This window comes from Molothrus ater, chromosome 6 (genome assembly GCF_012460135.2).
Source record: "Molothrus ater isolate BHLD 08-10-18 breed brown headed cowbird chromosome 6, BPBGC_Mater_1.1, whole genome shotgun sequence".
Taxonomy (NCBI): Eukaryota; Metazoa; Chordata; class Aves; order Passeriformes; family Icteridae; genus Molothrus; species Molothrus ater.
The window spans coordinates 46443083-46467744 of record NC_050483.2 but is presented as its reverse complement, the minus strand read 5'-3'; the positions used below and the strand labels follow the sequence as shown (position 1 = coordinate 46467744).

The 24662-nt window shown below is 39.6% G+C and overlaps 1 protein-coding gene across 2 annotated transcripts in view; it reads left to right on the top strand.

Moving 5' to 3' along the window:
• The window catches only part of TC2N (tandem C2 domains, nuclear), a 30158-nt gene extending 5729 nt beyond the window's left edge, over positions 1-24429 (top strand). For both annotated transcript variants that reach the window (XM_036385138.1, XM_036385137.2), the window contains exons 2-12: positions 8197-8324; positions 8978-9211; positions 12486-12650; positions 14429-14520; positions 15112-15187; positions 16333-16433; positions 17124-17240; positions 18102-18293; positions 20134-20248; positions 20722-20921; positions 22977-24429. In XM_036385138.1, coding sequence (XP_036241031.1) covers positions 8258-8324; positions 8978-9211; positions 12486-12650; positions 14429-14520; positions 15112-15187; positions 16333-16433; positions 17124-17240; positions 18102-18293; positions 20134-20248; positions 20722-20921; positions 22977-23087 — 1470 coding nt within the window. In that variant the 5' untranslated portion in view covers positions 8197-8257 and the 3' untranslated portion in view covers positions 23088-24429. The remainder of the gene's footprint in view (positions 1-8196; positions 8325-8977; positions 9212-12485; positions 12651-14428; positions 14521-15111; positions 15188-16332; positions 16434-17123; positions 17241-18101; positions 18294-20133; positions 20249-20721; positions 20922-22976) is intronic.
• Positions 24430-24662: the final 233 nt, after the last annotated feature.

The following is a 24662-nucleotide window of genomic DNA, read 5'->3' as shown; positions in this document are numbered from 1 at the left end:
ATTATGTGCAAAATAACTATTAAAAAACTGCTCCATCTAAAACAAAGCAGTGATGTGTGTGCCCCATGTATATGTAAAGTAATTGTCCATCTTCATTCTTGTTTTAATGGTAATGAACTAATTTTCCATGCAAAACTGCTTGGGTTTCCTTCCTTTTCTTTTCTTCTTTTTTTCCCCCCAAATATACAGAAGAGCTGCTTGCATTAGCTGTCTGGATGGTATATGTGTATCCATGTGTTTTCTGTATGGCTCTGTGGTCATGGCAGCAGCTGAGGAATCCTGAATGCCATTTAATGCTCTTTTTCAGTGTTGCATTGAGTTGGATTCCAAGGGCCATCTTTTCAAAACTAGACACATTTAGCCATGTTAGGGAACTCCACAGGCAGATGCTCTTGCCTAAAATACCTTCTTCTTGGCTGTCTTGTTGAAAAATGAATCCAGATGTTTCCAGTTTTGTTTGGTATCAGAGCTATAGAAGGACTGCTGACAGTTCTATTTTCATGGCTTCTTGGCATTAACAGCAGAAAGAGAAAAAATTGGATTAAAACCTGACACAGAATACATAAAGAAAGTCTTAAGTTTTAAGTTAGATTTTAAAGTAACAATTGGTGATAGTTGTGATTTGTTCCTAATCTGCTTAGAGCAAAGGACTTATCTTATGTTGAATTCTTTCCATGTTCTCATCAAAAGCCAAGTTCTTTTTTTACAGATATTTTAGTCTCTTCAGCTTTCTTTTCTGGTGTCCTGACTTCAACTCTTGCTTTGCCGTTTTCCATCTGAATCCAGAAAGGCCTGCAGTCCAACATAATGGATTTATTCTTTTGTTTACTGCCCCAATACATACAATATTGTACATTCTTGTCCAAGTCAGTGAATTTATCTTTTGTTCACAGGAACAGTGTTGTCAGATCAGTAATTGGAGGAATTGGTTGCTTGCCTAATGCAACATTAGGAAGAAACATTATATCAACTTTTACAGCCTAGAGCAGAGGGGATTCTTGGCATATTAAAATCCCAAGTTTTAAGCTTTGTCATGGGATAGATTTATAATGGGTCCTTGTTAATTAAAATATAAATCTCACACAAGAAAAACTGGTTCAGATTTACGGAAATTTTTCTTTTGGCACTTGTAAATTATATTATTAATGTTTTGCATACTGGGCTAGGATTGGATTAGGTCTACATTGTAGGGCTGCAGGTGCAAGGCTGTAGTGCTAAACCAGAGGCAGGGTGTCCCTTAGGCCCCTGTCAGAAGGACAACTTTGGATCCTGTACTCGTGCCAGGGTTTGTTCCCCTTCTCCAAGGGTTGCCTGAAAAGCAGAAGCAGTTGTTCCTGTAGCACAATAGCTCAAGTACACACACCTGCTCAGCTTTATTTTTCTTAGGGGAAGTAGGCAGGAGCAGTTAGTTCTTCTTTGTGATGTGCTCTGGTGCTGTGCCTGGGCTGCATGTGCAGATGTGCTGAAAGCCTTTTGGCCTCCTCCAGGCTGGAGCCCTGGGAAGAAGCAGCTGCTGAGCTGAATGAGACCACAGCTAGATTGCACAAGTGATCTTTAGGGTTCAGCTCAGGGCCTGCATGAAGAGAGACATACATTAGATCATCTTTGTCTGGGCAGAGAAGCTGGAAAGAGAAGGCAAAGCTGGAGTGGACACGGTATGTTCCCTCAAAAGTGTGTGTGGGAAGATGTGGCTGCTCCAGGAGAAGTTTCTGCCCTGGCACAATTAGAGCTGGACCTCATTGGCAGGAGAAGGTGCAAAGCAGCTCATGGGCTCACAGTGAGCTCTGCTTTTACTGCTATGACAACACCTAAGCTAAGAACTGATATCTGAGGTGGTTTTCTTTCCCTTGAAAGAAGCTTGCTGAAGTTAAATAGTATTTTTGTACAGTTGTCACATCCTGGGTGATAGCAGTAAAATATTAAGCATTCCTGCTGATTACAAGAGTTTTAAACTTTGCTTGCAACTGTTACCTGTAGCCCAGGTAATATTGGAGCCCAGCAAACAATATATTACCTGAATGCTATGGCAGACACCAAAGGGAGTGTGGAGATGCTGTCTGCAGGCTCCCACCTTCCTCATCTTTTTCACTTGCTCAAAATACAGTCAGAAGGATGCAGAGCCAATAGTGGGCTAGTAGTTTGGAATGTCAATACAGTGCTGTGAGAGCAAGAGCAAGCTTGCCTTTACAAGTGTTACTAAATGAAATATTTTCTCACCTTAGATTATCTTGTGATGTTGTTGAGGCTGAGGTAGATTGTTCCTGGAGATAGTTAAAATATTAGTAGTGAAGGAAATTAGTTATTGTAACATTTTCTGAAATAAAAACATGTCTTTCTGCTAAAATTGCTGAGTGTAGTGCAGGCATAACTTATTGAAATCCACTGGTGTCAGAAGCTGAGGAGAGTGGGACATGGGTTCATAATGGGCCTTCTGGTCTTCAAAAGCAAAATTCTGCTTTAGCAAACTGTAAGTGAATGAGAGGAGGTTGCAGCACAGGACTGGCAGCACAGGACTGGCAGCTCATACCCCATGATCTGTTCCGTTCAGTTTCCTGTTTTTGTGATCATTGAGAGGAACATGTAAAATTTCCCCTGATGTGCTGCTGTGTCATCATTTACCCAGTGTGGGAAGATGCTTCCTGAGCCTGGGCAGTTGGTGGTTTGTTTGCATCATGGAGTGTGACTTTACCATCTATTTCTGTTACCTGATTCCACTGCATAACTGCTCAAACAGCACTGGGAGCCTCTTTGCCCAAGGCAGGCTGTGCAATGGTCTGTCATAAAATCTCCATCAGCTAAACTAGGTTAATGATGCATGGTCTTCTCTTCAGTTTTAAATATGCAATTACACTCTTTTTTTAATTTGCTGGACTGGGAGAGTTTTGCATCTGTTGAACTGTTTCTAAGATGTCTCTCACAAGAATGTCTTTCTGGTTGTGTCCTTCAAAAGCCTCATAACTTCTCTTTTTCTGTTGTGTTATTTCAGCATCTTCTTTGTGATCCACTGCTTTCAGGATGAAATCATTTTTTTTATTCCCAGTCACAAAAAAAGAGAAAGCCTCATATTATCTTAATTTCCTTGGAAGGCAGAAGAAGTGGAATAATCTCTGCATGCAGATTTCCAGAGCTTTCACGCTCTTGCAAGAGTTGTGGCTACAAGCAGAGAAGGGGGTGTAGGTATGCACACACCCACCCACTGGTTACTGCAAATATCACTGCTGTGGGCTTCTTCCAGAAACAGGTACAGAAAGGAGCTTCTTATCATGCACCTGGTAGGTGTGTGTTGCCATGACATTTTTTGTTTCCTCTTTTTGTAATTCCTGCAGACATCCTGCTACTGTTCAAGTTTATAATGAATAGGAATGAAAGCTGTGTCCTCTCTTGCTCATGCTCAGGCCCACTTGAAGTACATGTCTCTCCTATGTGGGCAGTACAAGTCAGACCTGCATACAGTCCCCATAAAACTAGTATTTTTAATTTTTTTTTTTTTAACTGTGGGCTTTATATTTTTGGTAAGTGTGTGTGGGTACATGTGCTGTCCTTGCTGCTGTACTAGCAAAGTACCTGGAAGCAAATGTCTCAAAACCATTTAGGCTGTTTTACTAGGGCTGGCTGGTTTTGAGACGTGGTGGCCATCAGCCACCCCTCTTCAGCTGAAGAGCTGTGCTGAGAGGGGTGCACAGCTCCCAGACACTCTTCCCCAGAAGCAAAAACACAAAACAGCTGGCTGTGGAAGTTAAGCCTGGAGCAGCATCTGCACCATCAAAAGATAATCCATCTGACCTACATCAGAAGCAGCTTTTGCTATGCTTCTGTAAAACATCTGGAGAGCTGAGCTGGTGCTGTTGTGCTCTCTGAAGGATTTATATGCCTGGGACTGACTGCATCTTGTGGATCCAAAAGGCAGAAAGTCATAGAGCAGCATAAACAGGTAGCAGAGGAGGTATGAGAAACGAGGTGTTTGGCTGAAGTGTGAACGAGCAAGCTTGAGCTCACTTTCTCCAGAGGGCAGATCCTCATATGTTGCAAAGGGTCCTGGCTCCTCTGGGGTTCCTGGAGCTGTAGATGCTTATGTCATTCCAAGATCTGTCCCAAATGCTTTATAACAACTGATAATCCCTTTTTTCTGGGTATTTTGTTTTACACATCCTGCTGTGTGAGAACTTACTGCTACTAGAATTTTGCTGTGGTATGTTTCTAAAATGCAGATCTGAGAATGCATTATTATCATTTATGACTGGCAATAAATCTCAAAATGTTTGAAACCACTGGCTTAGCCAGCTTTCCCTGTTTGAGAACAGCTATTTCACCTTTGTTTCTATTGTGTAGTTATAAATGTGTTACCTGTTCAACTCTAGGGAGCAGAGCTGGGACTAAATGCAGTAAAATTCATTGGCAACCTGCAGTCTTGTTGCAAAACACCCTTTCCTCATAAGGCAGTAAAGACCTGACATTTCTTTTCAGACTGCTTTCAGCTTTTAATATTTAATATTGCTATCATCCGTTTTCTATCATGTTCTTTTTATTTAATGAGTTGTTGAAAATATTTACTTTCTTCTCCAAACATCTCTGTCTTGTAATTGTTCTGGAGGCATTTGGAACTAAAGTCTTTGATACTCTGTTTATCTGATTTTAGCTCAGTCAAAATTTCTATCAGAGGAATCTGGAAATCATTAAGATAATTTATGTTTTCCATCTAAACCCATTAAAATAATAGTTACTATAATTCTCTAGGCTCAGTGTATGTGTGTGGTTAGGTTTTAAACTGCTGTTTCCAGGATCTTCTAATAATGTTGGCTTTCTTTTTGCCTTAGTGTGGAAGTACTCTTGCTGAGTTCCATTTGCTTATCTGACTTTGGCTTGATACTGGGAAGAGAGAAATGAAATGGCTTATTGAATTTGGTGAAAAACACCAAGAAAGAGAAAATTTGACACACGAGTGACAATATGTGGGTTCAGTTCCCTCTTCTGCAAAGTGATTTCCCTCAATTTATCTGAAAATGAGGGTGAATTCTCTTTCCCCCCATCCTTTTGTCTGTCTAGAATCTCAAAAATTGAGGATGTCCTTGTTATGTGCATATTGCCCAACAAAAACTGACCCCAAAAAATAGAGATAGTGTCAAGGAGTCTTCTTGTTAAAATGGACGACATTGCTGGGAAGTCAGTAATTCTTTGGGATTTGGTGGTGCACCTAACGGAGGTCTCTACAGTTCTGGTTTATTTCATAAATATATTCCCAGGTAAATTCATCCTTTTAACAACTGTTAAATTATATACTGAGGATTTTTGGGTAGCAAACACCAGCAAAAAGGATCTGGCATGTGGGATAAGTTTAACCTTTGATAGAAATGTCAACTTCTGTCAAGATCATTAAATACTTGCTTAGTCTTCTACAATGTTTTTGTTTATTTTCAGTTAATAAAATATACAACAGAACCTGCTAAATTTCTTTCTCTCCCACATGGTTAAGAGAAAACTTTTGCATGCAGTGAAAGTTGTATAGATAACTGTAGGCAGCTTGGAAAATACAGATACAAGAAAATATTTTAAGTGGGAGCCAAGCCATCTAATTTACTGCCAGGATTGCTCAAACAAAAAAAAACAACAATATTTATCATGGTATTTTAATTAAGTGAATTAAAACTTCTAAAAGTAATTGAGACCATCCATGTTATTGATTCCATAAAGTGCTCTAAGCAGAATGAGGGAGCACTATGTCTAAATGGCCTGTCCCTCAGCAAATGCAGTCTTTTTTTTTGTAATGTGGATGTGGTGCAAGGCTAGGGACCCAAGTGCAAGGTTTGTCACTAAAACATTACATTTGTAAGTTTAAGGAAGTGTAAACAGTGTTCTAGTCTCTTAGTCATGGACCTTTCTTCTCAAGCTCCTATAATTAAGCTAAAACTGAAATGGAGGCTCTAAGAATGTGTGTCTATATACTTTGCCATTCACTGTTGATACTGCCTTGCCTATTGCTGAAGAGCAATCTGTAATCCTAACTCTTCTTTACAGTAGGCAGTAATGAATTGCTTTATGTTTGTCTTTAGATAGAAGAAAAATGTATGAACATTTGCATATTGATAAATGGGGAAAAATGCAGTGGTTAAAGACTATCACAGCTGACTTGGCATTACTGTGAAAAACATGGTCTTTTTTAATGATAGAAGAACAGGAGGTGTAGAAGTGCATTGTGACTGTTAAATCCTCAATACTCATAGGAAGCCCTTTCTTTCTAGGTATGGCACTCACCCCTGTGAAGAAAAGGCAGCTGCTTCTGACAGATGATTGCTTCTGACAGATGATTTCTATTTGTTTCTTTGCTCACATTAATTGTTCCAGCTAAACAATTCACTACCATGAACTGAATTTTCTCTGATGCAGAAAAATGAATTTTTCTACTTTATGTAGCTAGGAAGTAGGGCAGTACTAACATTGTGGTTTCTTCACCAGCAGTAGCGAATAAATTCTATCTGGACGTTTTGAGATAAAAGTCTGTTTTGCCTGTGCAAACTGCCACTGAGGCTTAGATACCATTGTTGCAAAGCTTAGAGCAAACAGAGCAGCTGTTTCAGTCCAGTTTAAACATGGTGAACAAGAGTGAAGCATATTAACTCCAGCTGTATACTGATAACAGCTGGGAAGGAAAATCACTGCAAGGGAACCCAAAGTAAATTAGCAGCCTTGGCTATCATGAGTATGACTCCAAGGGAGGAGCAGCAGTGAAAGTCTGATCATTAGAACCATGGATAATTTAATGAGAAACTCTCATGCCTCTTTTCATGCTTCTGTAAAGATGCAGAGCAGGTTCTGGAGCTGGTGGCATTGCCTCTGAAGGTTTTTGATGCAGATCTCTTCCTGTACTCACACTCATGGGCAATTTTAAGATGAAGGCAAGTAGTGAGAGAAGGATTCTGTACAAAGTAATGGTCTTTGAGTTAGAGGAAGTGTCCATAGCTTACTATCTCCACTTGACATCTACAGAATTAGAGGGGCTTTTAATGCAAGAAAAATTTGGGGGATATTACATTTATTTCCATAGACTTTGTGTGATTCTCTAGCTGTCTTTGACTATACAAAGACTATTATGGCACTGTTCACCCTGCAGTGGAATGGTTTCTGTGTTTGTGCACAGATGCTTTTGAAATTTCTTGCAATTGAAAGAACTGAGCAAACATGTCCATTTTTCATTTTTTGCTAAAACTGCATATTTTCTCCATGCTTTCCCCCTCTATCTTACTTGTTGTCTTCCTCATCCCTTCAACCTATGTTCATGTTCTGTTTGGTGTCTTCTAATCTTCATTGAGTTAGAATTGTGTCTTGGGTATGCTCTCCTAAGAACCTTGTGTACTTTAGGTGGATGTGAAAGGAGTAGACTTAGACAGCTAAAGTTTTGGACTGGAGGTAGCACAGCTGTCTGTCTCTCTGAAAAGAGAACATAAGGATATGAATAAAGACATTTAAATGAGGCCAGTTAGCATTGTCATAAACTTCTTATAATGTTAACCAGCTGCTAGAGACTTGTTCTCATTCTTTTGTAGATTACATGCCTCTTATTTTGCTGAAAGTCAGCGTGCTTTATTTCTGTGTGCACACCAAACAATTATATAATAAACCAGGTCTTCAGTTTCATGTGTATACAATTATGAGAAAGCAGTAGCTTCTCAAAGAAGGCAGTTTTGGCATCCTTCATAAAGCCTGTTTTCAAGTTAAAAGTATGGAGTATGTCGAGTGAAAAATGTAAACATGTATAATGTATGTGAAAATAGTAGGGAAGTGAAAGAGGATAGGAGAAACATGAACAAGGGAAACAGAATTAAAAACACATCTTGCAAATGGCTTGGCAATACCATGTCAAAACAGTTGTAAAGCTGAGTAAACTCCAAAGCCCAGTGGCACACACAAATATGAGGAGAATTTTAGTGTTCCCAGAAGACAGGGACCTGTCTGGGTGGATCACTGAAAGTATTTGAATGCCATATGTTAAAACTACCTCTTTCCTTGTGCTTTTATATAAAAGTGATTTTTCTCAGTGAGAGAAATCTGATGGTTCTGATCCTTTTAGGACTGAAGTAACTTTCTGATTGATCCTGGGACTGTGTACAAAAAGCAACTGCTTATTAAATAGCTGATAATACTGCATTCTGATTGTACTTACTCCTATCTACTATGCTTTCTTTGTTTTATTGTGTTTTTCAGGTCTGATAGCTGCACTGGATCTACTGATTGAGGTCCCCTCTAAATTGTAACACTGAAAACAATGGCAACAGAATGTATAAAAACCTGCTGTAAATTGTGTTTCTGCATGGACAAGGAAAAAAATGATTGTGAGTTCTGACATAATGAGGGTTTAATAAATGTTTTGCTGCATTAGTAATGAGATGTCCCATTAATAGAATTACTGTGTTACCCCTGATAAATTTGATTTCTCTTACAACATCCAAAATTCTTTCCATACCTCCACTTGGAGATTGAACCCAGGCTTGTTAATATTATGAATTGGAACTGAGAAATAACAGTTGTCTCAAGTCTGCTCTTTGCAGTCTAGAATACTGTCCAAAAAAGCCAGCTTTGTTACCCAAGGTTGTGTAAAGGTCTTCTATATTTCAAACTCTGAGAATTTGAATGCTTTTTGGTTTTTTTTAACTCTGGGTATTTTTAACTCTGTTAGGTTTTTGTTTGGTGTCTTATTTGTTTGAAGAACTCATCTATGCTACAAGTGTAGCTCTTGTGCAAATTCACTTAAGAAGAAGGTAGCTATAAATATAGAAGCTTGGGCAAAAAAGAGTTTGGATCAGTACAGGTGTCAGGAGGATGAATATCTTTTCGTGGTGCTAGTCCTGAATGCTGTAAAACTGAATACTAGCAGCTGTTAAGTAAAGTATCAAGCAGAGATACTATTAAATAAAAGAGATCTGTTCGTAGTATTGTTAAAAAATTAATGCACATGTGCACTGTCTGTCTTGCTCTTTATTTTTAGCAGTTTCCATGGTGCAGGAATCTGAAGCAGTAGCTGCAAGCAAGCCAACTATTGTAGAGCAGCCTCCATTGTCTTCTGTGTCAGTGAAGCGTCAAGTTGGGTGTTCTGAGGATTATTTGCTTTCTAAACTGCCCCTGGATGGTCAGGAGGTACCATTTGTGGTCCCTCCATTCAGAATGGCTTATGTACAGCCAAAGAAGCTTCCCAGTATCTCACATGCTGGAGGGATTAAAGGTAAAATACAGACAGTATTACTGAAATTGTTGTTTAGCTTCTGCTGCACCTTGAATGTTGTTAAGTATTCCTACAGAAAACATGTTTGCAGAACTTTGCTAGAAGCCTGGTCTTGTTTCAAAGAATCAGAGATTATGCTGAGTTGGAAGGGACACACAAGGATCATCAAATCCAGCTCCTGGCCCTGCACAGGACACCTCATGAGTCACGCCAGGTGCCTGAGAGCATTGTCCAAACACTTGAGCTCTGTCAGGCTGCTGCTGCTGTGACTGCATCCCTGGGGAGAATGGGGAGCTTGTTTCTTTTCTCTCTGGACACCCAGAGAGGTTTTGGGAAGTATGTCATCAACTCTTAATCTCTGTGATGTTGTATGAATAAAACTGAATGGGATGATTGCACACCAGTGCTCATATTCAAAAGTACTGGAAGATGCTTAAAAGAAATGGAATCTTTAGAAAGAATTTATTGAATTTAGTGGAGACAAGGAAAGACCTAACATATCCTCAGTATCCATATCTCTCAAGTAAAAGAAGGAGGGTGTTCTGGCTTTCATGGTTAATATTATGGTATGTTTTAACATACTAACACATCTTCCTTTTCAAATTTTGCCAATAGATGGCAGATGCTACTATCTGGCAGAATTCTTTGTCCCTATTATTTCCTGGCCCTTTTGCTGTTTTTTGGGAGGCCAGGGGGCACAGATCCCCTGTTACAAGGTTTCATATGATGTTATATCTTTTCTGCATCACAACAATCTTGTACTTCATCCTCTGTTACTCCCATACTCAAACTGCCAAAATGAGGTACATGCAATTTAGACACAGTGGCATTTAAAAGAATAGGATTCTGTCCTACTAATGTGAGTTACAGAGCATATGCTACTGTTAGGCTTTTAGTCCTGCCAGGAGATGGAGAGAATTAGGTAAGGGAAAATTTTGGCACAGAGATATACCTGAACAGTTCTTTTCTCTAGGACTGCTTTGCCTCAAGGACATGATAAGCTGGTGATATGTTCTTAGCCCCATGTGACTTCATTTCCTTTCTGAAGGTGAAAAGCCTAATAACTGAGAGAAGGCAATCATATGTTGCATAACAACTAATGCAGTACTACCTAACTTTTTGTATTTGTGGGGTTTTATTCCCACCCTTCCCTCTTCTTCTCCCTCGGTCCCTGCTGTTGCTTCTTTCCCGCTCCTGCAGGGCTATTACCAGACTTCTTCCCCACCCACTGCTGCATGTACCACTGGCACCATAGCCAAGCTAAGTCAGTACAGACTGGCCATTCTGTGCCCCATCTTCTAGTGGGCTTCATTTGGCAGGTCAGCAGCCATTAACAGGCAGCTGAAGGGTTGGAGGTAGAACATGTGAGGCCCCCTCATCTTGGAGCCTGATCTCCCCAGGTGCCTGCTGTTTCAGTAGCTAGCTCTTGTAAGTTTGTGGTTGGATATGCTATGGAAAAGCAGGACATGCTCCTGATTATCCCCTTTGCTACTGGCTCTGCCTTGCTTAGTCTAATCTCATCCTCAAGATACAGTACAGAGAAGTTCATCAAGGACTCTGAGACATGGATGTTCTCCAGAGAGAAGGAAGATGTTTCTAACAGCCTTTAGATGAATGTTTTCCTTGTTCATGCTGTTCTTACACAATGTTAACAGTCAGTGACTTGTCTACATTGAGAATTCTGCTTCCTGATAATTTCTGAGGGACCTGATGTACAGAGTGGTCCTTTAGGCTGCAAGCTGTTAGATCTTCTGTCAAGATGACCTGACTTTTGAGCAAATATTTTAAATTTTTGAACAAATAATTGAAAAGTGACTCTTATGTCAAGTAGGCATCTTTCATTTCTCTTTCCAAATATAAATACTAATTTTTTTAAGTACAGCTTTAAGCTCCATAAAGTTGTGCTTAAAAATGCAGTGTTTACTTTTTAGGGAGATTTACTAAATAGAGTGAAGTGTGCTGTTGTTCTTTTTTCACATTAGCCAAAGCACCAGCATACTCAAAAAATGTATTCAGAGTACTTTTTTCTTAGGCTGTTGTTAAATATCTGTAGAAGTCCAAGTGCTGCTCTCAGTTCCTCACCGTTTTCTGTGCATGTCTGGCCATTTTCCTTTAGTGAAACAGGACTTGCTCAGTGTTAGCTCTTGGCAACCCTTCTGAAACCAATTAAGTTCTGGCAGCCTTTCTCTTCAGTGCTCACTGCAGTGTGTCTCATGCTCTTACAGAAGTAAGCTAGCAGGAAGAAGTGCTCCTGGTCTGGAACATTGGATTTTCCATCATTTGCTGTGTAGCAATTCTTTGTGGCCTCACTTTTAGTGTTCATCCTGATTTACATCATGCTCAAGCCCATTTTTATCACTGCCCATGTTCCATCTCAGTGTTTAAGTTCCTACTTTACTAACACATGCAGGAGAGGACTCTTGAGCAGTGGTAGTTTGCCTCTTATGGTGCAAGATACCTGCAGAACTGAAGGTACTTTATTGTGGGATAAAGAACTTTTAAGAGATAGGTTGAAGTCCAGGGAGGTGAAGAGAAGGGAGCAAATATCAGAGTTTGGCAGAATCCAGGTCATCCCATTCTCTAATGTGCTGTTACATATGGCTTCTTTCAGTCCAGACAGTAAAGAACACTACAGCAGTGTTCTTCACTGTTTTGCTGACTGAGGCATGCATGTTTTTTCTGAAATTATTATGAGCTGAGTAAAGTGGTGGGATTCAAGCAGTCTCAGATATGTCTACTTATGCCTCAGCCCACAATTCAAGTAATTTTGGACCAGTGATTTTACCACGGACAGACTTGCCATGGAAAGTAGATGAGGAGACTGCAGTCACAAGATGCATTATCTTTCCGTACAAGATCTTCCTGAAGGTCTGGGGGTCCATTAGTTCAGTCAGAACATGCTGGGGGTAGGTAACTAAATAATTTGGAGGTTTTCTATACACAGAGTGCTACTTTTCCTATTAACTTCTGTTTTGCTTTCTGTCTTTGGAACCTTCTCTATTTAACTACTTGGGCATTTACTGCAAAACCCCAAGAGAGGGTATGCATAGTTTTTTACGGCCAATTTAATTCCAGTGTTTGCTCACACACTATGGAAACCTGACATAATGTGAATGTGTGTTTTCTTTTTCTTTTTTTTTATCCCCTTTACCCAGAGTAGATAATTCTGAAATATTTTGTCCTTTGCCCTTTAGGCACTCTGCCTGCCTTAGGAAGCCAGGCAGCATGTGTTATGTCTGGAACTCTTGCATTTGCTGTTTGTTGTGCCTCACAGAGTCAGCCAGAGCCTCGTTTGGCGAGCGGAAGGCAGAGCTGTACGGCACGTACCAGTGGCCCAGCTGTGACATCTACAACCCCTTCTATCTGGAGCATCGTGTCTCACCTGATCTCATCAGGCGCTGCCAAGCAAAAGCAGATAGCAGGAAATTGTATGGATCAGGTGAGAAGGACCACACCCTTGCTTCTCTGCCTTCCTCCCCTTTTCAGGGTTTATAGGTAAGAGGAATAAAAGCCAATAGTCTACAGAAGACTTGTTTGGTTATCGCAGATCTCAAGCTGGTTGGTGTGCTACAGACACTCCTTGGTTGGTGAATCAATCTGCAGAGCCAGCTCTGCTTAATTTTCAGCTGCATTGTTACTTTTTGTCTTTTAGGGACTTAACAAGGCTTGTATGCATCACACAAAGGTAGAGAAATTGGCAAAGTGAGATACTGTAGCTGCCTCTGATCCAGACCAGGATGCAGTACTGGAGATTTCAGCTACCAGTAAGAGGAGTGAGGGAGATGGAAAAAGGAAGCCAGGCAGTATGTTGGGTAGGAGGACTGCCTGAGGAGTATGTATATGGGGAGAGGAGAAAGCACCAAAAAACCTTCAGGAGTAGATGATAAGAACAGGTGCAAAATGGAGCATGATGCTATATGCTGACTTTTTTTGTCGTTAGCTTTTGAAGCTACAGCAACGTCCCCATTTCTCAGTGTGCAAGAATGAGGGAGGGCTGCGAGATAGTAAAAGTTTAGATAGAAAGTGTTTGGCTACCTAGGTAAAAATTGTCTTCTGTGCTGTTCATTGGTGTATGTTTCCTGTAGTGAATGCTGTTCAGACAAGTAAACAACTAGCTGTTGCTTGTGATTGCTAAGGCAAATGCATTCAGAAAACTCCAACTCTCCAGGAAAGGTACACACTCTCCGTGAAACTGGAAGCTCGCATTTTTAAAGATGTTTTATTTAGAATGGCATAGCATTCTTATTTTCAGGTGGGGGAGAATATCTCAGTCTGTGTTCTGTTTTAAAAGAATTCTGAATCACCATAGAGACTACATGAAAAGACTATTCCATATATTTTTTTAAGAGAACAGAACACATGTAGAATTTTAGCAGCCTTTAACACATATGGTTTTACCAGGCTTTGTAAGCATCTATGGTAGGAGCCAAATGGGTTTTATTAAACTGTCTTGAACATCTTTCCTTCAGTCCATCATCTCTTTTTCCATTTTTCCTCAAGCAAAGAGAACACTTTACTAGTTTTGTCTTAGTAAGTTGAAACAAAAGAAAGGTTTTTCTAGTGTGTCTAGAGTACAGTTCTAAAATTTTTCCTCCAGAGTTTTTTGACAGCTGTTTCAGAACTTAGATCTTCATATATCTATAAATGATTAAAACAAAACTCTAAACCTAGTTTGTCACAACTCTAAACCTAGTTTGTTTGAGTGCTGTGCTGCATATTTTTCATGTGTGTGGGTTCAGAACTACAGAATGTATTTATTTGGAAAGTACAAAATGAAATTCTTGAATTTTAATGTGAAGCCCCTTCTCGTCATCTTAAAAAAAAAACCAAACTCCACACAAACAAACTGGAAAGTAAACTCATTAATGATTTTCCAAAATTCTACCTATTACTGGTAAACATATTTTTATGATTAAAATCTTTCTGCTTTTTATTATTCTACGGACAGCTTTCTGTATAAAAATTGACTTTTTTTTTCATTAAAAAAATTAATTTTTTGAAAAAGACGCTATCTCTTCACCCCTGCCCCATCTCCATCTTCCTGAAAAAATTATTAGATAACAGCAGGTCATACTGCCTTTAAACCATTTTGGTCATTTGTAATCTGTAAGAATGAACAGATAATTTCCAGCAGTTTGTGAAAGTTATTCTTAGTTAGGTTTTTTTCCCCTAGCAATGGTGCTGATGTGATTTTTATTGTTCTTTTTGTCTTATTAGTTAGTGATTTAAGAGCCAGTGCTCTGGCTGGACCCCTGGATGTGAGCCGTTCGATGTTTGATCTGAGGAGCCCCCCTCACCGGTTCATCAAGGTGAGTTCCCCTTGGAGCCAGGGTTACACTGAGAAGTCTGTCTGTCCCCACTGCATTGTTTCCAGAGTAAACACTGGAGGGCATTGCACTGTACACTGGGAGGACTGGAGGGAAAATTTCAACATCTTGACCAACTTCAAGAGGCTTTTTCCTGGTGCCTCCTCTGACATTTGCTGTTCTGGCCCAGAGGGGCTGTTGAGAAACCCAAGTAGGCAGTTAGGCAGGACAGGACAGACAGCATGTCATGGTTCATCATCTTGTGGTTTCTCCCATCAGTTGAACAGCGGAACAGTGGAAATTTCCACTGACACAAAACACTGTGTTTCTTTATTTCTTCTATAATAATCATGTCTTACATAGCAATGGAGTTGTGTATATATTCATGAGCAAAAAAGTCTGCTGATCAAATGGGTCCTCTATTAGCTCATTGCATCAAAATAGTAATTGCATTCTACTGGATCAAGAAACTAGTAGGGAGTGAGGCAATTATTTGAAATGGAGTATTTAGTTTTCATCATACCTTGTCTGATGGCATAATCTCTGGGTTTTGCATCTGTTGCTCTGAATTGATTCCTTTTTTCCTGTCCCCAGAGATATGATTCAGTCTCCAGTGTACCTAGCAGTTCTTCTTCCAGGAAGGATTCACAAGGCAGTAACAGGAGTCTGGGTAATGTTTTGTTTGTTTACCTTTTAATGAAATACTTCCCTTTGCATATGACTATTTCTACTCTGCTGTTGATGTTTTTGTTTGGTTTGGGGTTTTTTTGAGATGAATCTGACTAGGAGATCAGCTGGAGATGACCTGGCAATTTGAAATTAAGAATTTTGGACTTGCACTGTCCTGTTGTTTGGAGATTGAGCAGATGAGACTTTGAAAAGTTCTCATGCTTTTGAGAAATTCATTCCTGGATTTACTACCCAAGTGAGCTATGAAATCACAGACGCCTTGTTAGGATGGAATGCAGCACCAGGTCCCAGGTCTAGTCCTTTTTCATGTATCAGTATTTTTTTGTGTGAGGTGCCTGAAGTCCAATATCCATATTGCACTGGTAATTAGACAAGAATATTGCATGCAAACCCAGTATCCTTATTTCTGAAAGAATGCTTAAGAAGTGGAGATACAGCAAAATAAACTCTAAAAACTAATCAAGTCCCCACAGAAGTCACTCTGCTATAAGTCAAAGTTTGACCCAGTCTCCTTCTAAAAGAAGACTGAGGCAATGACCTGGTTCCAGTCACGACAGAGAAATGCTGGATATTAAATGGCTCTTCTGACTTGGAGACAGCATTATAGTAAAATGTTTACTAGACTGGAATTGAAATTTGAGAAACGAGACCAATTTATAAACTTAACAGTGAAAGAGATTAAGGGAAGTGATAGGATATAAATGTGTTCTGGGTGTCTCAGGAATGTGCTTTTTTTCCTTTCTTAAAGTTGTTTGAGTATAACACAAGTTATTAAGTTCAGTAGAGATAACCCAGGCACATGGTATGATTCTTGGTGTGGTCTCCTCTGCAGGGCCAAGAAGTTGGACTTCTGTGATCCTTAAAGATCCCTTCCAACTCAGGATATTCTATGATTACATTATTCTATTCCATTAAATGTGAAGGCCTTTAGCCATGCAGAAGGTTAGGTTACTGGACTTGGTGGATATTTTGTCCTTGAAATGTAGGTGTTAAAATATTTCAAACTTATTTTGAGAGAAGTTTGCAAAGATAAGCAGTTCACTTACTAATGAGTTCCCTTATTTCTGGAGTGAATTTTAAGATACTGCATTACTTTTAAAAATATTCATTGGCTTTCTTCCATAGATACTATTACATTATCAGGTGATGAACGAGACTTTGGAAGACTGAATGTGAAGTTGTGTTATGTTTCTTCTGTAGAGCAGATTTGGATCACAGTTTTACACGTAAGCAAATATAAATAAGTCAGTTATTTGTTCAAATAATGACTATTCAATAACCAATGACTATTCTACTATACTTAGTGGTAATTGTCATAAAATTTGTCTCTGTATTACTTTAATAAATACTTTTAGGAAAAAAATAAATTATTTATAAATGTTAATATAATCAAAGTTCAGTTAAATGTAATACTAGGCTTCAAAGCATCTTCCTCCCCTTTATTTTTTTTTCTGTTGCAGTCTCTGTTCTGCTGCAGTCAATAAGAAGAAATAGTACATATCTCCTTATGTTACTACACATATGTGAACATATGTTCAAGTTGTGAAGTGAGGAACTACTCAGCACATATTAGAAAGCCAAGCTGCTCATAGGCTGGTCCTGCTATGGTCATTTTCCTATGAAAATCTGAATGCAGTAAATGGGAGCAACTGTGGAGGCACCATTTAAGTGACTTCTGTGATTCTATGACTTTAAATCTAGCAGTTCCTTCAGGGCAGAACCCTAACAGAACTTTGAGGACACGTAGCTTCTTGAGGCTTTTTTGTCAGTAAATGTGATACTGTTATGGTGGTTGTATATTCTTCCAGAACTGTGAATAATTTTCAGGCAAGGGAACTTTGAGTAGACAGAAACCTTGTAAGTACATCAAATGCTAAGTCTTGCATTGTCTAAACTGACTTTTTTCAATGTTGCAGTGCAAGGACCTGAGCTGGCCTTCTAGCTGTGGGGAAAATCCTCGTATCTGTGTCAAGGGAATTCTCACACTGCCCAAGCCAGTGCATTTCAAATCTTCTGCCAAGGAGGCCTGCAATGTAAGTAGAGGCATGCAAAATACTGAGAAATATTTTTTTCCCACAAAAAATAAATGTGACAGATAAATGGATTTTTAAAATAGACCAAACATCCACTCCTGTGCCATATTTGGTATGGTAACTGCCCAGGTGTGTTTTACTTCTCCCAACTTCTCAAAATCGTATTAAAAGCCTTATTCCACTTCCTCCCCCTATATCCTGCCTTGCATTGTACTCTTGCCCCTCTTCTCTCACAAGCTGGCAGGACAGATTTGCTCATAGGGCGCTGAACCATGAGCTGCTGGCCGTGGCACCTCAGTGGTGGGGGACCAGAGGAAGGCTGGGCATACTTGTAGGTGCACACTCATCCCAGGGAAGGGAGCTGAGGTACTGCCTCTCATTTGGCAGGAGACAATTTCACACTTTGTCTCTACAGAAAATAGTAAAAATTGGTCATATGGGACAAGATTCCTGATAGTGGCAGTAAAGGAATATTAAGGGGATGGAAAGTAAAGTAACATAAATCTCCCATAATGTGAGCCAAAGGTGAAAGAAAACAAAATTAGCTGGAGAGACTATCAAAAAGTTAGAGAATCTGTTATCACAATGTGTGTGTGCTGTTGTAAAGCTCCAGAAGAGACGGCCACAACTTGTTATGGTAGTGAAAAATAATCAAAAAAAAAAACTTCAGCCCTGCCAGGGTGTGACAACACAGGGGTGAGTGTGTGTGGATTTTGCACTCTAAAAGCACACTTTTCCATGGCAACCTAAAGTGGCAGTCAGGAGCAGTGGCTATAGAGCCAGGATGCCTTGGTTTCTAAATTTTGGGCTCAGTGGAATTCTCTTAAAATGATAATGTTACTCATCTGTTTTTCTTTCTAGGACATTGAATTTATGGAAACTTTTGTTTTTGCCATTAAACTGCAAAGCCTGCAGGCTGTCAGATTGGTATTTAAAATCCAGACACAGACTCCCAGGAAAAAAACGATTGGAGAATGTTCCTTGGCACTGCGGGAGCTGAGCTCACAGGAGTCCAATCATTGGCTGGATATATCTCCTCCTTCCAAAGCACCTGTAAGTGCCAATACTGTGAAAGTATCTTCTTATCTCTCCTGGAAGGGGTTGCTGGATATGAAAGTAAAATAATTCTGTAGTAAAAACTAGAGGAGTTCTCTTTTTTTTCCCCCCTTTACTTCCTTGGAGAAAGGCATTTTGATGGGGAAAAAATGCAGACTTTTGAACTCTGCACATAGCTGTTCTGGTCATAAACTGATTTTTCTAGGATGTTTCTAGGAAAAGAGCTAGAGCAAGCTCTTCCACACCATGGCTCACAGCTTGAGGGAGGGACATTCTGGGGAAATGTTCAGCAAAGAACACCGAGTAATTGTCTTTTCTGACCAAAAAAGCATCTGAAGATCCTTAGAACTCACAGCAAGAGCTCAGAGCAAATGGAACTGCTTTTGTTATGGAAGAAAAGTGCTAAGATCTTCAGTGGCCTGAAACTGCAGAGACAGCCATATATTTAATGTTCAGATTGCATGCTGTGAAGTAATAATTCAGACAGTTCATTTCCATTAGTGTAATAAGAAGCAGGTGGTTTTCACAGTGGGATTTCCTTTCCCCCTACCCTCACTTTGTTTGTTTCTTTTATAGATTGTGTCTAGACATTTGTATTTTTAACAAATTAAACTTGAATTAGCAATTCAAAAGCAAATTTTATTTAAGTGTGTCTGAGTAATATGGATGGTAGTCTTGATTTCTAACGTAAGTTACACTTGACATTTTTTAGTTTTAATGTGAATAACCACATTGCTTCAAAAGCAGTAAGATAAAGTGACAGAGGGAGCTGGTATCCAAGAGCCCTCCAGACACTCTGGGATTCATCCCTGCAGTACCCTGTGAGGCAGCAAACCCTAACCTCTCTGCCAATAGAAAGCCAAAGCTCAGAGTTGACAAAGTGGCTTCCTCACAGGGTTACACAGAAATTTTGTGGCTGAGCTACAAACAGAATTTGGGTCCCTTTGATGAACTGGGGCCTAACTTGATCTAACCTGTTGCTCTCTTGCTTCGTGCATTTTGGTTCATTAAAGTGCATTAAAACTTGAAGGCAACAAAGACTCGTAGAGTCCACTTAAATGAAGGCTGTCAGGAAAGGTGGGTCTCCATTGGCCCTTTCCTGCTGCTCTTACAGTGTTCTGAGGACATTACAGTGTGACAGGAGAGCAAAGAGGATGACTCAGTGCAACTTTGATACTGGCACAAATTCCAAAAAGCCCCTCAAGAATCAGACTGGAGATCTTGATGCATACACTGTGTGTGTTGCAGTGGTGTGTGGGCATGTAAAACATGAGTACTTTCACAGCACAGGAAACTACACAGTACACAGTCACCCTAAGCACTCATGACATTAAGTGACAGGGCCTTCTATCAATGGAAACCATTGCTTACATCTCCATATTGCAAAATTCAAAAGTGTGGGAGTGTAACTCTGAAGGTTTTTGTGTCAGTGGAGCTTACGCTCTCTCACTTCCATGCCCAGATTTAGTAAAGTTGCAAGGGCACGTCTGGTTTCCCCTGTATGTGTCTGCTCTTACCAATGCAGAATCTGTACCAGGTAAAAACTGAGGACCAGGTGATTTGGCCAGTATCCCTGGCTGCAGCCCACAAGGGCCACATGTGGCACAAGGCACCACACATAAGCAGCTCATCAGTGGAGCACATGTACTGCAGCTATGACAAGTGCAAGATGCACTTACTGTGCATCTGCAGGTTCTGTATGCAACACATGCTTATATTTCTGTCCAGGAAATCCCAGATAGAAATGTGGGAGCCCAACATATGACAAAATTCCTGTGTTTCCTGAGTTTATAAGCAACTTAATCCAGATGTTATGGCAACATTCTTCTGCTTGTAGGTGTGCCGTGCAGAACTTCAAATAGGAACTTGTTTTCAAGCAATAAACAGAAGGATACAATTACAGATTCTTGAAGCACAAAACCTTCCTGTTTCATCTACACCACTGTCTTCAAGTAAGTTAATCAGCTGTTTCATGCCTCCTCTCTGAAAGCATTTGTAACAGGTAAATTGCTGCTCAAATGGGTTGGCAATTCTTAACATTCTTTACGAACCTCAGACTAACACATTGTGTGGTAGATTTCCATTGCCAAGGCTTGTTTCCCCAGATGTCTTACTTGATTACATTTTGTTTAGTTTGAAGATGTGTGTTTATGTATTTTGGAAGATTTTTATCCCAGTATTAATCCTGACATACAAGAGCATTAGCTTGCACTTGCTGTTTGGATACTGTGTTAATCAGTCCAATATTACTGAATGTATTCTGTTTATGTGACTGGTCAGGAAAGCTATTGAAGAGTTCTTTTGGCCAGACTTTTGAGAAATTGATGCAATTTGAAGCATACATATGGACCTTATTGGCTCCTTTTTGGGTGTGTTGTGAGTAACCCTTTGTGTGTTATGCCTTTTTCCTTCCCTTTTGTGCTAGATTTCTTTGTGAAAGTTGGAATGTTTAGTACAGAAGGGATCATCTATAAAAAGAAGACTCGCCTTCTGAAGTCCACTAATGGCCAAGTGAAGTGGGGAGAAATGATGGTTTTTCCAGTTAGCCAAGCAGAACAAGGAATTAGCTTTCTCATCAAGCTCTACAGCAAAAGTTCAGTGAGAAGAAAACACTTCCTAGGACAGGTTGGTTTCTGCTAAACAGCCCAATACCCTTTACTTAAAATCCAGTTCCACAGGTTTCTTGATATGAATTTTAAAATACTTTAAATGAGGTGGCATATAACAAAATATTAAATATTTCTAAACTCTTCTGTATGTTATCCAAGCAAAAATGGTGCTGGGCTCTTAAACATGCACTAGCATGAGAATGGGACACTGATTTTTCTTTCAAAAAGAAATCCTGAAGTCAGTTTTGTGTGGAGTATTACTATGTGACAGGTTCCTTCCAAGAGATACAGGATCTCCTGGTTGCCTTTAGCTTTCTAAAGAAAAACATAGCACAACAGGAGCTCCATAAGCTACAAGGTCCTGTACTGTAGCATCTCTTTGAAAGCATTTGTGTGATCAAATTTATTCAACCACCATAAAACTTAGTAGTCTGATCTCATTATTCTCTCAATCCTCTTCTCCTGCTTGTTCTAATTCACCATCATCCTGCACTTTCTGTCTCTCTTCTTCTTGATATAGTGAGCCATAGCTGTTCATAATGCTCTATGCTTTTCTTTACCCAGTTAAATGCAGTAACACAATTTTAATAAATGCATAAATTAATAATATAGACTTGATTTTGAGACCCCAAGTGTAACATCCTATGTCAGATGGAGGACAGTGCTGTCCTTAGGTAAAAAAAAATGGTACTGTCCTATTCTGGTGATGTTTTTTGTGCCTGCTGAAGACATGCATCTACAGGAGATGCTCATGTGCTATAAGATATAGAAATCAGCAAGAGTTACATGAATTTCCTCCATTTTTTGTAGCCTCATGTTGCACATGTCCCATCTTCCTGTTGGTGGAATTAGATTTGAAATAGGAAAAAAAAATTGTTCTTCTTAGCTGTACTGTCTTGGGGGGGGAAATAACTGAGTATGATTTTTCAGTCATCTAGCAATATGTGAGGTAATGTCAATCTGATGACTTACATTTCATTGTGGATCTTATTTTTAGGAGGAGGAAAACTTGTGCTCCTCAGAGGTTTTCTGGAAAAGGTTGTTTCAGCTCATGAAGGCAGACATTGCCACATAACACATGAAGACATAAAATATGGCTCAGGGGAAAATGTACTTTGAGCAATTGGCTGGGTAGCTGGAAAAAAATGAATATAGCTGGATCTATTAACTTAGTTCTTCAGAGAATGGTGTTTAATTGGATGCTGTTCTAAGCAGACAATACATAGATTAGGCTGCTTTTACAGGCATGTCTTTAATCATGAGCAAGATGTACATTGAATCTCTGTGGATGAAACATCAGCTGTCTACGGTATTCTGGAAGACATTATTCTCACTTCTTGAGGACTCATGCCACAGCACTATAGGCTAAATGTACTTCATGGTCAAGGTTTCTCAGAAGTCTTAAAAGGACTCATTCTTGGAAGACTTGAGGAAATAGAGTCCTGTAAATAACGTTACCTACTTACATAAGCAGCATTCTTTTGGCAATGGAGGCTGGTGATAATGTTAAGGGGGAAATTTTCCACTTGTACTTCATTTCCTCATTTAATGGCCACTATCCACTAACTTGAGTACCGAGAAGAAACGGACTCTAACTACGTGACTATGTGTGGTATGGGCATGTTAGTAACCTCTGTGGAATGCAGGTTTGGCCCTGGCTGTGGGAGTGTGCCGTTGGAAATGCTCATGAAAGTGCTGGACAGCTCGTGCCGGATGCTGCCTGGCCTGGAGCCAGCTGTGTCTGACACACAGAGCCGCCACCGGCCCGGGGAGCCCCTGACCCCAGCATGAGCATTTGAGTACAGCAAGGAATGCTCCCTACATCTTATTAAGTACTGAAACATTATTATGTACCGGGTTCTCTAAACTATTTTAGAGGCTAAATTTAAACACAGACTCCAGCTGAAAGCCGAAATGTTAGTACTAGCAAAGCTGTATTTGTTGCTGTTATCCTTTGGTCCCAGTCTATACATTGTATCTTGTCCTACACTTCCATGGTATTTATTTGGAACTAGTAAATGCTAGGTTTTGTTACATCAGGTAAACTAATTTTTTTTTTTCCTTAATGCAGATCTGGTTAAGTTCTGATAGCAGCAACAGTGAAGCAGTAGAGCAGTGGAAAGATACCATTGCAAATCCTGAAAAAGTTGTTGTTAAATGGTACAGCATTGGCCCATCTTGAAGACTGAAGATGAAATTCAGAACTGATTTTTCTACAGAAATTCATATGCTATCTAAAATAGTATAAATTAAAAATAAAGATATTGTCTGTGCAAGTTCTTCAGAAGTTCTGCACTGCATCATGCCTCTGTGGAAACAGAAAATTCAGTTTCACCAAGAGAAGTACTGGCTAAATACTACTAAAAAGAAGACTTGGGAATGGGAAAAAGTGCTCATTTGATTTCACAAAATCCATCTTGAAAAAAAGATGTTTGCCCCTTTTGGATTTCCTAAAAGCACAGAAATTCAATTTTGGAGAGAAGCAGCTTAAATCAACTCTGTTTCACTAGCCACTGACATCATGCTCATCTGCAGTGTTGTCTTTGGCAGACTCCAAACCAGGGAATGGATCATGTCAGTGCCTTGATTCTGGGTACCTGTGAGCATCTGGGCTTGTTGACACCATTGGATCAGGATAAGATGTGCCTGAGCAATTGGGGAAGCTGTGGCAGCAGGAGAAGGCATAAAGGGAAGTACACAATAAGGCAGCACCCATAGGCTTTTCTGATCTCCATTTTGGATGAAGGGTTGCTCAGAAGGCTGTAGCTTGAGCTTGCCCCCATCCTTTTCTCAAAACAGAGAGATGGAGAGATAAAAGTTCCTCTGCCTTAGTGATCTTTACAAGAGGGGCCCTCCAGACTTGCTCTGTTTGGGTAAATTCTGGCTGGAATCAATGGCGTAGTACAAAGAGGCAATGACCCTGCCCAGGATCAGAGCCAGTATTTGTAGATTGCTTTTTATATAAAATACTTATATGTAAACCACTTCCTATCTAGTCAACATGCTCTAGCATTTGCTTACATTGCCAAAACACAGGCTATCATGTACAAAGGCATAAGCAAAAATTTACTGACTTGGGTGCTTTTTGATATTAATTAAAATGCAGTGCTGCAAGGGATTCAGACTTTTTTAAAGGATGGACTGCTACTGCAGAAATATTTGTTACATGTCTAGGATGCTAAAAAATTATGTGTGGGAGTATATTTTTATTGTTTCTAGTAAGAAGACATAAACATTTTTATTGCAAATTGTATTTTTCCAACAAAATGCTAAGATTATATTTTCTATTAGTTTCTATATTTTCAGGTGTTTATTCACAGTTATTTTTAAGGGGGGAAAATACTAAGTATATAATTGATAATGTATAAATCTAAAAGCGCGGATCTCTTAGCACTACTTCAACTACCAGATTAAAAAACACATATTTAATTGACTCCACTGCTTACATGTGTACTGTTGGCTGTCTGGACTGTACAAATACGTATGTTGGTATAGATGCTGAATAAATCTACCTTTCTTCATAACTTGGATTTAATTCCACCATCTCACAGGAACTAGAATGGCAGTGAGAGCACTCACTGCTGCGAGGTACATGGGGAGCAGAGAAAATGCTGTAACAGGAAAGCACATCCTCTTCAGGCATACAGCTCAGAGCATCTTTACTTCAAGTTTTTTGTCTTTGAGTATCAGGAAAAAATGGAATTGCTTACAAGTATTTTTTTCATCAGTTGATAATTGCAATGTTGGAAACTTCAAC